The sequence below is a fragment of the Buceros rhinoceros genome, unplaced genomic scaffold (genome assembly GCF_000710305.1).
Source record: "Buceros rhinoceros silvestris isolate BGI_N320 unplaced genomic scaffold, ASM71030v1 scaffold20134, whole genome shotgun sequence".
Taxonomy (NCBI): domain Eukaryota; kingdom Metazoa; phylum Chordata; class Aves; order Bucerotiformes; family Bucerotidae; genus Buceros; species Buceros rhinoceros.
The window spans coordinates 3,201-18,401 of NW_010410306.1; the positions used below are offsets into that span (position 1 = coordinate 3,201).

The window sequence follows — 15,201 nt, forward strand, 5'->3', positions numbered from 1 at the left end:
TTGTTCTTCAGACGGAAAAACACCCCCACTTCGGTGGCCACTAGTCACTTAACACCCCCGAGCGGTGCTGACAGTTTAAATGGACCTGAAGACTTAAAACATAAACCCAGCAAAAGAACCCCGAAACAGAACGGCCTTTGTACGTTTAAACACCCCCGTTCATCCGACTGTGCCACACTGCCCCTGATTTATGCTGTTCTCTCCAAAAATGCCCCAAGATAAACGCTAACACACAAACCATGGGATTTTTCCGGCCAGAGCCTTCGCCTGGTTGTTTTTGCTCCCCACCCCCCCGCCCAAAGATGTAATCACTCTGCCATCACAAGAAGCAGGAAGGAAAAATATATAAAATATATTTAGCAAAACCAGTAAAATTAAAGTGGAACAGAAAATGCAGTCAAGTAGCAAACATTATGTACAGCAGCAGATTTTACAGTTTTTCCTGCACATACCTCTGCACTTGTTTCACACACACTTTTTAAGGAGAAGGAAGAAAATAGAGATAAGCTAGTGTTAGAAAGAAAACGTCTTTTCTCCCCCCCGAACAGTAAATGGGGTTTATCTCTGTTTTTTGCTTTTGAAACTCCAATTCAGATTATATATACGTCTCAGAAAAAGGAGAGGACACCAGTTTCCCAGGCCCTAGAGTAAAATTACATCATCCTCCTTTTACAGACTCTACTGGCATCTTAGGTACACTCCGAGGATCTAGCCGTTATCCGGCCCTCTTAAGGGCTGCAGGTCACAAACATGCTCACCGAGATACAAAACCGGTATCCGATTTTTCCAGCTTTCCTGAGGCCGAGTGAATTGTTTAAATACATGTGCGCTTATCAAAATGCATGTTACAGTACATTTTAACAGTAGTTTGTTAAGAAACCATGAAAGTGCATAACAGCCTAAAAGCAGGCAAAAGGTACTTCAGAAGAACAGTCCTTCCTTAAAGTGGCAGAGGAGCGTAAGCCTTCCCCAGAGCAGTGTGGGTGTCGTGCGAGGACAGCAGGGATCTTCCTGCAGACTCCACGGTGTGGTGGTGGGGATTTGGCTTTGGGTTTTACTCCGAGTTACAACAACCATTTGAATGAACAAAAGACCACTAGAAGTATCGGTGCAGTCCTAAAAGCCAACGTCCTGGCAACTTATTAAATCAAGTTATGAATGAGGCTTTCAAATAAATACTTGTGTTGGAGTCTAGAGATGACTTTCGTCCAGCAAACATCAAACACGAAGATCGGGAGCGGACTGAATACACCACAAACCTAAGATGCATCATCCAAAGCAGTAAGTTAAAGCACATCAAACACTCACACCTTCGCGACCACGAGCAGTGGGTCAGACAGAGAGGGGAAGAAAAAGGGAAGTACGCCATGCCCAAAGCTCTGCCTTACTCTAACTTGCAAAGGCAACGGTGTGTCAGAAAAAGAAAATCCAGTAACATTCCACAGATGTTACGGTGAAAACAGTTGTGGGGTGACATTCAAATACAGTCAGGAGAAAAAACGAGTAATGACTTATGTATCAGTCACAGGGGGTAACTTCGGGGTTCTCTTCAGACATACAGATTTGTCCAGAACGTTTCCCAAAATAGAAAAGATTTTATTTTTTAATTAACAAAAGTCATGCCAATAGTATCGCATTTCACACAATCCAGAACAGCACTTTCTCTTTTCCCCCCAAAATATGTTGATGAAGAGTCAGGCTTTCACTAATCCTTCTCAGGATGACGTGGGTTATGAAGTTACAGGATAACACTTGTATTATGGGTTTTTTTTACTTCTTAGATTAGTTTGGTTTTTTTTTTTTTTTTACCACATAAGGTTGCCAACTTTCTTCTCTTCCTCCTCCCCTCTTCCAGTTTTTGCAGGACCTCCTCCTTGGTTGACCTGTCAGACCCATCCCACTTGGAAGGCTGAGCTTTCCTACCTTCCTGCTCATCATACCCGGCAAATCAGCGAGGGGAGAAACCACCGCCGACCCTACCACTCACAAACGAAGCAAACAAACGTTTCACACAAAACTGATGGGTTTTGCACACACTTACACAAACAAGTGTGGATAAAGGCTTTGTACCCAAATCATTCAAGTTTATTCCAGACCTCATGTTTACGGTAAAGCAGAGTATTTTCATTTTCTACACGAAAGGCTCTGGGATATGCTGCTGTTAAGCCTCACCAGCTGCTTTCAGGGATTTCCTCAAAATTACCCTAAATGTTCTGTCCTTCACCAAAACGTTCACTGAACTAAACCAGGCCAATATAAACATGTAACTGCAGTAACTTGACTTTTGAAACTAGTGAAATTCTGGTGACACACACAGCCAAGATGTCTATAGCAAGCTGGCACCATCATAGCTGCTGCGTAGTTTTACTTTCAGGATTTGTGAAGCTTTTTCTTTGGGTTTTTTTTGTTTGTTTTTTCAAGATGTGAGTGCATGACAGTAAGAGGGGAACAACAGAAAAGAGCTGTGGTTTTCTATCCAAATGTAACTGTGTAATAGCACGTTGGGAACTGCTGCCTGCCACTGAGCTTTTCTGATACACATGAAGGAACATACTGTTAGATATCACTTACATGGAAACAGATTATGGGCTGGGAGAACATTTCTGTGTCAGCTATCATCAGAACCCGTTCAGATTAAAGCCACGCCAAAAAAAAAAAAAAAAAAAAAAAAAAAAAAAAAAAAAAAAAAAAAAAAAAAAATCAAGATCCAGAAACCGGTATTCCTTCCGGGCAGACAACCACCACCAGTAAGAGCGACCTGAAGAGTCACCATTAAGCTTTTTCTGGAGGAAGGGGGAAAAGATTCATTGGATTATATATTCACAGCCACTTCTGGTAACTGTAGTCCAGCGTGAGATACTCCTGTCGCACCCCTAATCGCACTGGGTTCTGCTGACAGACTCCCTCGTGCCTCGAGTGCCGATGTAAATTAAAGTTACCCCATCAGCCTGAACTGAATCACGGCGCGTTCACGGTAGCCAAAGAGCACAGCGTGGAGCCGGAGGTTTCAGAGGGTTCCGGGTTTCGTTCCTGCTGTAGGGAGGTATTTAACAAATGCCACTGCGGGGAGCCAACACCAGTGAGATTTTGGAAAAATATTAAATAAAAATGCACACAAATCACACACGGCCAAAACAAAATAAAAGGCTTTAGTGGAAAACAATTTTATCCTCCTCCTGCTTACGGATCTTGAAAATACAGAAAGTGTTCGTTTCACGATGGAAAATCCAGTTGTGATAAGGCTTGATTACACAGCCGTTTCCCAAGTCTTATTGCAACAAACTGTGAAATATTTGTGTAACTTCGTATCTTCAGCTGTACAGGTACAACAGTAACTGAAACCAACTAGCGCTTCAATCCCCGCATTTTTAATATAGAAACTCAACAGAGGACTGAATTATACATTTAAAATATTTACACACTTGACCAACAGCAGTACTAGCATTTATTGCCTTAAAACTGCGTGTTCACTGCATGGAGGTTCCTTATTTTGCACAAAGGGAACAAATGAAAGAGGATAATATTTTTTTCCTAATTATAAACTCTAGAACGGTTCAGTGGGAGGTAAAATGCGCTGGGGAATGCCATTAGAAAAGATTTTATCAATTATAAGTATCGAGCTGAAATACATTGGAAAAATCACGTGGGTACTATCTTTCCCTTGAGCTTGGAAGGGTCTTCCAAACCTTTTATCAGAATGGCTTTTCGGACAGGAAAAGCAGGATAGGGGAAGGGAAAACATGGAAAAGCAGAATCGACTTTAACTCACCGAGGAGAAGGGGAAGCCAGGGCTATCTTACTTCTTGGTTATACCGAGTGACTGGAACAAGCAGGGGGAGATGAGTGGTGTTTGTTCCGTGCAGAAAAGCGCAAACCAACCAAACCCTAACCGAGCAGAAAACCCTACCGCCACAAGTGGCACTTGTCACAAGCAGAGGCACCAGAGCCTGAAGACCTCACAGCTGCCCTCTCCCTACGCAGACCGGGACGGAGGCACGCCGGTGAGGAACTCTATTAAAGCAGCAGCCACCACTTCAACGGGCTGTAAATGAAATAAGTACAATTTACAGCAAGAATCACCAACCTGCAGTAGACCCGTCTTGGGGAATACTGCACCACTGCTGCCTCCACTGGGCTTTATATTTATGAAAATCTCCTGTTTTCATTACAGTAAATCTTACACCTCATAAAACTAAAATTAGAATATTTAATATTTACATAGCTTCTCAGATCCTCTCTCCGTTTTATAGGCATAAGCTAATCCTCACAACATCCCTGTGAGGTAGGTAGGTATCACCGCTGTTTTACCACCACCGCAGTTCTCGCGACTTGCCAATGGCCACAGAGGATCCAGTGGAAAAACGTTAACAAAATTAGAGGAGCTTGGCTCCTACTCCTGCGCTTATATTCATCAAGCTACTTCCATAAAAAACACACCCTCTTACATAATTATTTAACCAAAACTCAAATTACTTCAAGTGTTTCACAAGACAAATGCTGCAATTTGTATTTTTTAATAGTTTTAGAATCACAAATAAGAATTTGCTTTACCTCCTAAAGAAGTGGGTTTCAAATGGACAGCTGACCGCTCCGAGCAAGCTTATTTTCTAGAACTACATGGCTTAGATATCCAGGGATCTACCCGGTAAACCGCGGGGCTTTAGTGAGTGCTGCGCGCTGTCAGAGAGATGACCCCGATCAAACCCCTCTCTTTCAGCGAGCAGGGTTTGGACATGCTGAGAACACAAGCGTCTTGTTCCTGAGGAAAACGGTGAGCCCTTTATCACGAAACGGTGAAACACGAACCTCTGGGCGGTAAGTAGCTGTAATTCAGTGAAGATAATTAAGGCATAAATGCACATGAAAGTGGAAGTTGTCACTTCTCCCTGTCCATGTGTATCTGTGCTTTCAAGAAGGTCTTGAATATCGTGACTCAAGTAGACGGTCATGCTTGCCAGCATCAAAAATCACAGGTCAAACAACAGAAAACTCTGCCAGCATCAGAACCAGCCATTGCAACGGGGAAGGAGCTGCAAAATGGGAAAGAGGCTGCTAGATTTCCAGTCTCGGAATGAAAACACTGGAGCAATAATCTCTTTAAGCAAAAAAAAAAAGTCTAGACAAATACATTTGTTACAATTACGTCATGCAGCATTTATAAGTCAGGGTTTTTTCCCTTCAAAACCAGGTGCATTTTTGGAACCATTATTCGCTTTGCACCGTGAATGGCAAATCAATGCAGCGATGCTATAAAAATTTCAGACACCACCATGGAGCCACCTCTCAGCGTTCACTAAAAATGGTCTATCGATCTGTAAGTCTTTCCTGGAGACACGAATGAGCTTTTGCATCTAGATTTACAGCAACTGTATGAGTAGCTGATCACTGAACGTTTGGTTTGTGTTTTCTCGGGGTTGTTTTTGGGGGGAGGGGGAGATGGGGGGTGTTTTTTCTTTTTGAAGGGATATAGAAGCCAAACAGTTTAGGTAGAAGCGGCCACTCAGCCAGCCAGAGTATGAATGAATTAAACTAGGATGAATTAAAAAAGCTTATTCCCAGAGCCTTTTGCAACAATTTAATGGATGTCACAAAGCAGAGACATCTTAGCATTGTGCTCTAAATGAAAAAATAAAATGAAAAATATATTCCTGTTGAATATATGAGAATGGAAGAAAAAACTAAGAAAGAAGAAAGGAAGAATGTTGTCTAGCGTAACATCAGGCAGGAAAATTACAAGAACAACCCCACTAGGACGGCTTCCCTTTAACATGTAATATTAATTTTAAATGAAGGGCAATGGAAACTTCAAAGCCACCTTCAAAAGCGATCTTTGAAAATTAGAGTTCACACTGTAGCTAGTCTTGATGGCCAGAAGATGCTGTGCTCCTCTGCTCGTCACAACACCGCGCGCCTGGTAAGGAACGTCGTGGGGACGCACACTGCTTCGTCCCGCGTACTAACTCCATTTGTGCTCCCACTCAATCACACTATGCAAGAGGATTTCAACATTTTTAAAGTTAATATATATTTTAAAATAGCGAGCCAGATTTAGGATTAAAAGAATGATAGTGACGGAGCTAGTTGTAAAAGAAATGCTGACTGAGTATATCAGTTACTCAGGTAAAAAAAAAGGGAAGGTATTTGCTATGATCTCCTTCAAGACTTTGGCCCAGATATTTGATGCCGAGCACATCAAACTAGCAGCTTCTACTGCTGCTTATGTTCCCAGGCTTTAGTGCCCTTCATCTGGAAATAAACCAAACCCAACACCCCCCAAGCCCACGGTTTCAGAACTGCTGCCCTATCCAATGTACAAACTCAAAGAAACGCCAGAAGCAGTTTCAAAAACATAGCAAAACCCAGACCAAAAAAAAAAAAAAAAAAATCAGCCACCAGAAGAGTTTAAAAGCAGAAGGAGCTGCCAGGATCGTTATCTTTTGTGCAAGTGCACAGTCAAGAAATCTTTCAAAGAAAAGCACTAGAGTTTCAAGAAAAAAATTGAGAGTAATATCCCTGTGCTAAAATGCTGCACAAATTATCTTAGAAATAAAATTCCAGCTGGGAAGGTATGTTACCTAACAAGTTTTATAGTCACTTTTTAATCTGCCCTGGCCCAGTGTCCACATAAATTAAGAGAAAAGTAAAATGACGAGATGACATTTTTGGCCTTGTGGATCCATGCTTGGATTTAACTAAAATATAGAAGAGCCTTATAGCACAGTATGACAGATTTGTCTTTTAAAAATCCTGGCTATCGTGACTGATTCTGAGACGAGCAGCTGAAGAATGGCACAGAGTTGCAAACATGATGCTCTATATAGCCACGTAAAGGTGTTTACTGTACATCTGATATAAATGTTAAAAACACACGGGAAATATTGAACAGCATAATCTAGCAGAGGTCTTAAACAAAAGGGCCCTCTTCTGCCTCCAGGTATGTCCACAACGATCGATTCACTAGACACGCAGCGTGTGTGCTTGCTTCCGTTTTCTCAGGCCTTGCTTTTGCGTTCCTGCGCTGCTTCTCCCTTGTTGGTCCACTATACTCAGGGCACTAGAATATTCTGCTGTCGCAGTTGCTAAAGTGCTGATATAAAAAACCGAGCAAGAGCAGAGCAGCTGAGAGGGTTCTGCAGAAGTGAAGCCTGATTCAGCAAAACCAAAAATCCCCCCCAGCACGACACATCCCGATTACCTTCCTCCCGAGGCAAACAAATACGGCCCTGGAGTAAAAGGGGTTGATGCCCCTTCTCTCATGTAATTGTTTTAGCTAATGCCCCAGCTCAAATGTTTGCCAGTAATTTACCCCTTCTGAGCTGTTATCGCTTAAGCAAACAGTTTGGTGTAGAAATACATCGCAGGTACGTGCAACCCGGGTATGAATCAGGACAGATACTGAAAGTAAAACTACACGCGTTCCAAAACGACACGTCATCATGAAGGGCTGCAACAGGTACACAGCAACTTAATGCCAACATCCTCAACCAACTCGGAAGAGTCAAATCTTGCCTTAAATTTCTTATCTAAAGTATATGAGCTTTTTTTATTTTAATATTTTAAATTAAGGCAATGAAATGGCTACAGTTCCTAAAGTCCATTTTAGGGGAACAAAAATATACACCTTTTTTCCCCGCGTGAACTTTAGGCAGCAGAACGTAATGTAAAAACCTGCACTGCATTAATCATGCAATGTCAGATTGATGTAGAAAACCAGAACTAAACACAAGTTAAAATACCATTTGGTTTTTCTTCCCCATTGGAACACAAACTCAAACTCTAAGAGAGGAAAAAATAAAGCTTAAAATCAGCTAAACTGTTTAGAGCTTTATATGTATCTGCATCACGCTAACATGATTTTGGGTAGAAAAGAAATCTGTACGTTTATCGGGCCACTCATACTTCAAACCAGTGTGCAGGGGAAAGGCACTGCGTTTATTTTTCATTGTGCCCATATCTGTTTGCACATATATGGAAAAAAATTAAATTCAGATTTTCTGTTCATTCTCTCCCACACACAAGTACGACAGATTGCAGCTAACACATAACAGCAGAAGCTGATTCAAAGTTGACCTCTCCTGTTCCACGGTGTATTGTTCAAACTTCCAGGCTCTCTAGAAACTGAGATGGCTACAAAGAACCCAGAGACAGGTACAAGATTTAGTCAGCATTCAGCATTTCTCAGTGCATTTTGCAGAAAGGGTCTAAATTAGGCATAGAGTTTTGTTGTTTATTTTACACAGAGAAGTCCACCAACATTTGCCATAAATTCTTCTAAACTCTTTAAGAAGGCCATCTTCTGCTTACGGTCCAGTGTAGGAGGAGTGCTGCTTGCAGTAAGCTTGTTGAAGGCATCTGCTAACCGCTGGTAAATCACTGGATCCTGCTGAGTTGATAGCAATGTTTCAACTAGCTCTGAATATTCAGCCTGTTGGATAACAAGAACCCGATTAACTTAAAAAAAAAAAGATACCATACATACAACTTCTCTCATCAGGACAAAATCCAGAAGCAAGGCTGTGACAGAAGACTGTTGGTACATCTCCACCTGTTACCAGTGACTAGGTGTGTCAGAAGCGACTATGGACCTGCAGCCTCTCACCTACCTCTAAACCAGATAAAGCCCTTCGATCACGGCCGTTTTTCCAGGAAGGCTGAAGAAGCCTTCAGAGCCAGGTACAGCACTTTGCAGCACAGAGCAAGGAGAAAAGTTTAAGGCACGCCCTTCAAAGTGCCTTCTGGCTCTTCCTTAGCATAGGCTTATTCCTGCAAGTGGCATTTCTCTTCCTTCCAGCCTGCCCCATGTTCAGCAGCCGCACCAACCATCTCCTCCCGCAGGTTTCCCCTTCTCTAGATTCCCCTCCCTGGGACAGAAAGCTTGGATTCCCCTCAAAGAGTTTCCTACTTAAAGACAAAGAAACTTGTCAAACTTGACTAAAAGGATGCTGCCAGGGGGCACCTGGAGCAAGTCCAGAGTGACTGCTGAGCTCTGGGAGCAAGGGTGAAGGACAGGGAGCCAGCATGGCAGTGCCCTCAATTCTGCTGTTGAAGGGCTTGGGTGGGGGTAGGCACAACGTGACAAGTTGCCACCTGTGCCTGGTGTCACAGGATCTTTTTGTCTTACATGATGATGAATTCCTCTTTGATCGATGAGGGCTGCTAACAAGAGAGAGGATCCACGTGACAGTGTCTTCGGAACATCTTTGCTGAATGCTTGCCAACCTGTCAAGAAGGGCTTTAAAGGGCATGTTGGCAGATGGTGGCAGTAGTTTGTAGCTAAGTGAGGAGACAGAGACCAAGAGTAGTAAGAACACAAGAAATGTGATGGGTTTAAGAGTGCTTAGCAAGAAGGATGAAAAAGGTTGGAAGGAGGCCAGCGTCGAATGTCTGTACAGAAATGCATTCAGCTTTGGGAACAAACAGCTCCACACGCAGTTGCAGGGCTGCAACATCACTGCAGGCACTGAGATGCGCCAAGACAGGGGGGCACTGAGATGCGCCGAGACAGGGGGGTACGACCAGAGTGCTCCGATGGAAGCTCCTTAGGGAAGAGCAGCACATAAAATTGCCATTTACGTAAAAGGGCAGCTCAAATTATGGAGTGGGCAACAATCTGGTGGAGTGCTTCCGGGTCACGATCAGAGGGGAGGCAGTAAAGACGACATCATGGTGGAGAATGTAACATCATTGTTACAGATCACCAAAACAGGGTCAGTAGTGTACAGTCATCTTCAAGCAACTTGAGGAAATTTCCAGAGAAGACTTATGAGAGATTGTCTCCGTGATGCTTGCTCGAATGCCAGATAGGCAACCTAGAGGTGACTTTGCATCTACTACTGACAGCTGGAAAGAGCTGGTCAGGGATGTGGTAATTAATGGCAGCACTGGCTACAGTGATCATGAAATAGTGGAGTTCAGGATCCTTAGAAGAGCGAGGAAGGAGGGCAGCAAGTACGGACCCTGGACATCACGAGAGCGGATTTCAGCTTATTCAGGAGACTGGCGGGTGGGATCCCGTGGGAGAGAGCTCTGAAGATAAAAGGAGGTCAGGAGAGCTGACAGGTCTTTAAGTCGGACAACCTCTTCCAAGCACAAGAATGGCCTGTCCAGATACGGAGGAAAACAATACAAACATGTCAGGACACTGACCTAGTTAAGCAGGAAGACCATGACTGAACTCCAGTGCAAGGAGGACACAAGAAGGAAACAGAAGCAGAGACAGCTACAAAGGAGGAACACAAACAATGCTTTCTTTGCCTTGGTCATCACTGACAGGTTTTTCCTAGACCTTTATGACTAGACCTGGTTCAAGAAGAGGAACTACTAGTAGTATACAGGATCGACCCAGGATCTCCTGAGAAAACTTGATGCAGACAAGCTCATGAGACCTGATGGAATCCATCCAAGGGTTCAGAACGCTGGCTCACGCCCTTACAAGGCCGCTCTCTATCATCCTTGAACAACTAAGAAAATTGTGAAGCAATACTTCTGGAAGCTGCCTCTGGGCACCTGAAAGAGGAAGGGGTTGACAACAGCCAGTGTGGATTTAACCAAGGATAAATCATGCCTTACCAACCCGACTGTCTTCCGTGATGGAGTAACTGCATCTGTGGATGAGTGGAGAGTAGCGAATGCCTGACAGCAAGTCTTCGGATTTGGTTGTCTAGATGGGTGGACTACTACATGGATGGAAACACCTGCACCAGCACCCTCTAAAGGATTGTGATTAATGCCTCATATTCCACCTGGAAGCTGGTTACAAGTGGCCTCAGAGCTCTCATCTGGGTCTTGCCCTGTTCATTATTTTAGTCAGAGGCCTGGAGGAGGGGAGGAAATGCACTCTCCTCAAGTCTGTGGATGACACCAAACTGGGGAATGCAGCCAGTGCATCCAGGGGCAGGACTGACGTTCAGAGACACGTAACCAGGTTGAGAGGAATGAACCAGTAGGAACCTTGAAGTTGAACACGGACAAATGCAAAGTCCTGCAGCTCACACGGACTGTCCCCCTGCAACTGTATAGACTGGGAACTGACGGGCTGGGGAGCAGCTCTGCTGAATAAAGGACCTGGAGGTCCCGGTGGACAGCAGGCTAAGCAAGTCAGCAGCGTCTCGCCTGCAATAAACACCAGCAGCACACTGGGCTGCATTTATTACATTTTTCTTTACACAGCACTCGTTAGATTAGATGTGTCCAGTTTTGGACTCCTTATACGAGAAGGATATTGATGACCTCGAATGGGTCCACTTGTGGGCCACCAAGACTGCCCCGCAGGTGCTGAAGGCACAGGAATTACAAGGCTAATAACAGGCTGCTCCAGAGAAGCATCTTGGAGGTTTTCAAAACCCAGTGGGAAGAAGTCCTTGTGCAACCTGATCTGAATTCAGTGTTGACTCCACTTCAAGCAAGTGGTTGGGCTACAGACCTCCTGAGGGTCCCTTCCAACCTAACCAATCCTGCGATTTTCCAGACGCACAGCGACTAACCACTCTCCTTTCACAAATCACCGGTTGTCAGGGGGTGTCTAAATGCCATACCTGATGCAAACACACTAATGTGTAGAATGCTTCACCTGCTGCAGTTGTCATTTCTGTATTGTGCTTCTGAAGTACCAGCATATCAAAGACCATCTGAAATCACCAAACAGAAGTAGTTATGGAAGTGAAAACTTAGCTTTCTACTTCACCAACATTCGCTGCTGACCCTCATCTCCACTTCTGATAATAATAACGAACACGTATTTACAAACATCCAAGGCTGTGTTTGTTTTGTTGCCTTTCTGTTTCTTTTTAATTTTGTATCAGTAATTGGAAAGCGAAGTTCTTCTGGAAGCTGAGCCTTGGCTTAACAGCACAAATTCGCATCTCAAAGCACTGAAACCTGCTGTTTATTCATGTGTCTTCTTCAGAGAGAAATGGCATCTCTTGCATTTTTCTTCAAAAGCTGCAGATATGCCAGAGAAATATTTAAAAAAAAAACTTTGCTCTTCCAGAATAAAACTTGAGGAAACTTTTTCCTCGAGTTTTACAGACTCCTACAGCTCACAGAAAGCCAAACAGGGAACGGATTAATAACTTAATTTTAAGTGGAAATTTAGAGAAAAAGCAGAAAGCTATGTGAACTGAGAAGAAATATAACAACAAACAAAATTATTTAACGAGTTTCTCATTCCCTCAGCTTGGCCGAAGTATGCTTTTAGTAAGCAATCCTCAGAAGTCTGAATGTCCATTTGGTAAGAAAAGAGGTCTTAAGGAAAACTGAAGTCTTTACGATATCAGAAGGTGCACACAAATTCCACAATTACTTCGTTCCCGGTTAGCAGGAACCTGGTTGCTACCAGGTCACTCCAAAATTCAATGAGAGAGTGTGGATGGTCCTAAAAGGAAACTACTAAATATGACACTAGATTAAGGAAATGCATTATTCATCAGGTACATTGAATAAATGACAGCATTTTCCTTCTGGTTCCCAACGATGCCATTTGTTCTGTCTCTTTAGTACTCTACCCAGACTCCAGTCCACACAGTTTTGGAATCTTTCTATTTTACAGCTTTCACAGTAAACGTATCTGCTAAAATCGTCAGTGCGGTTCACTCTAGAGCTCGTACCCCTGCTCGAGCAGAGCACGGATAACTATAAATTGCATCCTGAGAGGCTCAGGTCTTTCGCTGATTGGCAGTAAGTAATTTTCTCCCTCTGTGCCTCCATCCTTCTTTGTACTCTAGTCCAGTATCTTCAGTCCTTCGTGCTCTCTTTTCTACTTAAACTGCCAGGTTTTTAGTAACAGGCTGTTTCTCACTATATATGCGTGATCCTGATTTACCTGGTCAAGCATGGTCAGTTTGGCCTCTTGATGCCACCTTTATGCAAAAGAACCAAAGAAACCTGAAACACAGATGCCTTACCTTAAGAAAGTGCCTTGTTGCTAGAAAAAGGGTTGAATCTGTTTCTTGTGCTTTTGCACACTGTTCTGCTAACGGTGTTACAGCCTCCAGACAGAGCTGGCAAACCTCTGAACTCATTCTGGTAACGGGCGTTAAAGAATCAAAGTCAGATTCCAATTAAATTGTGGTAAAACTTCCTAGTAGCGTCACTAGGAAATATTTTAAATGCTTGTATGTGCCAAGATTTCATTTTACTAAAAGGCTGCTAATAAAAAAAAATATTAAAAAAACACAGAAAAAGGGGGAAAAAAAAGAATTCCAGCCTTGTTGCCGCCTTTTATTAGCTATGTGCCCTAAGGTAACATAACCCTCTCTGACATAACATTTTCAGAAAGAGTCCCTTATGGTCAAGCTCATCTGTTTCTGACACGTGCCACAGATTAGTGAAACTGGTACTCCCGTTATGAGAGGAGAGCCCATTGGCACCCTGACAGGAAATGCTCTGGAGCCAGCCCAGTGGAACAGCAGCAATGTTTTGTGTTACCAGCTGAGAAACTAATTCAGGAATGGCTTTGGGATACCAGCTGAAGGCTTATGAAGTTACACACTCCGAAATGAAGTAACAGAGGGGGCAGGAGTGGCTGCCAGAAAAAACTTACATGCGGAACCACTTAAAGGCTGCAGTCAAGCAACACAAGCCAGAGGCAATTCAGCTCATACAAGAATCTACAGAGAGCAGAGAGTAAGAGTCAATTACCGATATATAATTATAGATACAGGTACTAACAGAAAAGAGGGGGAAAAAAAGCAAAGAAAATAAATCTTTATTTAAAAAAAATCTGGAACAAATCCTTATAAAAGCAACTCAGATTTTTAAACACTGCCACGCTCTAGAAAGGATACGATGACATCCCCAACTCCAGTGAGTACATTAGGCTCTTAAAGAGGTCCTCTGGAAGCTGTGGAATTTTCTCAGGGAATATCTCACAGATGAAAGTGATTAATTTGTAATATTGATTGCACAGGGATGGAAACTGTCAAAAGGAAAACATGGTAATTTTAGAGTCGACCACATAAATCTCTTCAGACATAATTTCCATCTGTTCAAAGACACAGGACTTTCCGCTGAAGAAGATAAATTTAGTAGACAACTTCAGCCACTAGGAATGGCTACAACTGTATTAGCAAACACAGTCGTACAATAAAAAAAAACCTACCAAAGCTAAACTGCTGATAGTGGGAGTCTGGGATCTGCTTTACAGAAATTCAAGTTTTACTTCACAGACGAGCAAGTCTAGTCCTGTGGGATAAAAGCCTCACAAGCATTTGGAGCACAGAGGGGCTCCTAGGGCACATCTTTTAATTCAGCTTCACCTCACACGGATGTAGCTCTCACACCTAGCAAGCGCTGCCACGTGAGAACGCATGTTCAGGAGACAGCTGAGATACACTCCAGAAGTGTTCCCCTGGTACGAAGGAAAACATTCACACAGTGCGACCCAACAAAATACTGCTGTTCCACTGCTTCGTATTTTACTGTTCTACTGACAAGCTGCTGGCGTCTGTGACAGGAAAGGCAGCTGTACTGTGAAAATAATTAAAGAGTTACTACTTACTCCCACATTTATTTATTTTCTTTACTAATATCACTTGTTTATGCTTCCTATCACATTTCTAACACTATCAGAAAAAAAGATTCCACAAGCCACATTTTAGGTTTGGCTAATTGTTGACCTGCACAGACTCACTTTTAGAAGAAAACAGTTTTGTTTAGGCCCTTCAAATATACATTTTCTCAGCTTACAATATTTCTTTTCAAACCGTATCTAGAACTACAGAACAGTTAGTTACATTTTAAAAAGCCTAGAAAACTCAGCTTACAGCGGTGGATAGGAATGAATTCAGGGAATTCATGACTATAAAGCTTTCATATTCTAGCAGCTGTGTGTAAAAAAAATACTCACCTTCAGCAGATCCTGGGACATTAGAGGCAGAACTAGATTAACCCCATATAAGACAACATCTGCCGCTGATACAGATCTATTTGTGGCTTGCCCAGGCTCATGTCCTCTAAATACTTCATCTGTAGAAAAGATAAAAAAATCTTTTGGATAAGAGGAGGATTAAACATAGTGCAGGTAGAGCCCCATTTCTTAATAATAAAGAATAAAATAATAAATAATAAAATAGTCCTAAATAAATAGTCCTAAAAATAGGACTATTCCCCTCTCCAAACAAAAACCTGAGGCACTGTATTAAAATAGAAACTTAGCGAGTGGAGGCTGCCACCTCCCTCTATATTTATATTCATTAGGACTAA

The 15,201-nt window shown here is 42.8% G+C and overlaps 1 protein-coding gene across 1 annotated transcript in view; it reads right to left on the minus strand.

The window, feature by feature from the left end:
* Positions 1 to 7,750: 7,750 nt before the first annotated feature.
* Positions 7,751 to 15,201, minus strand: part of XPO4 (exportin 4) — a 52,723-nt gene continuing 45,272 nt past the window's right edge. The window contains exons 18-22 of the mRNA XM_010135579.1: positions 14,846 to 14,964; positions 13,785 to 13,915; positions 12,903 to 13,020; positions 11,535 to 11,627; positions 7,751 to 8,425 (exon numbers count right to left, since the gene is read on the minus strand). Of these exons, the coding sequence (XP_010133881.1) occupies positions 8,228 to 8,425; positions 11,535 to 11,627; positions 12,903 to 13,020; positions 13,785 to 13,915; positions 14,846 to 14,964 (659 nt within the window). The 3' untranslated portion in view covers positions 7,751 to 8,227. The remainder of the gene's footprint in view (positions 8,426 to 11,534; positions 11,628 to 12,902; positions 13,021 to 13,784; positions 13,916 to 14,845; positions 14,965 to 15,201) is intronic.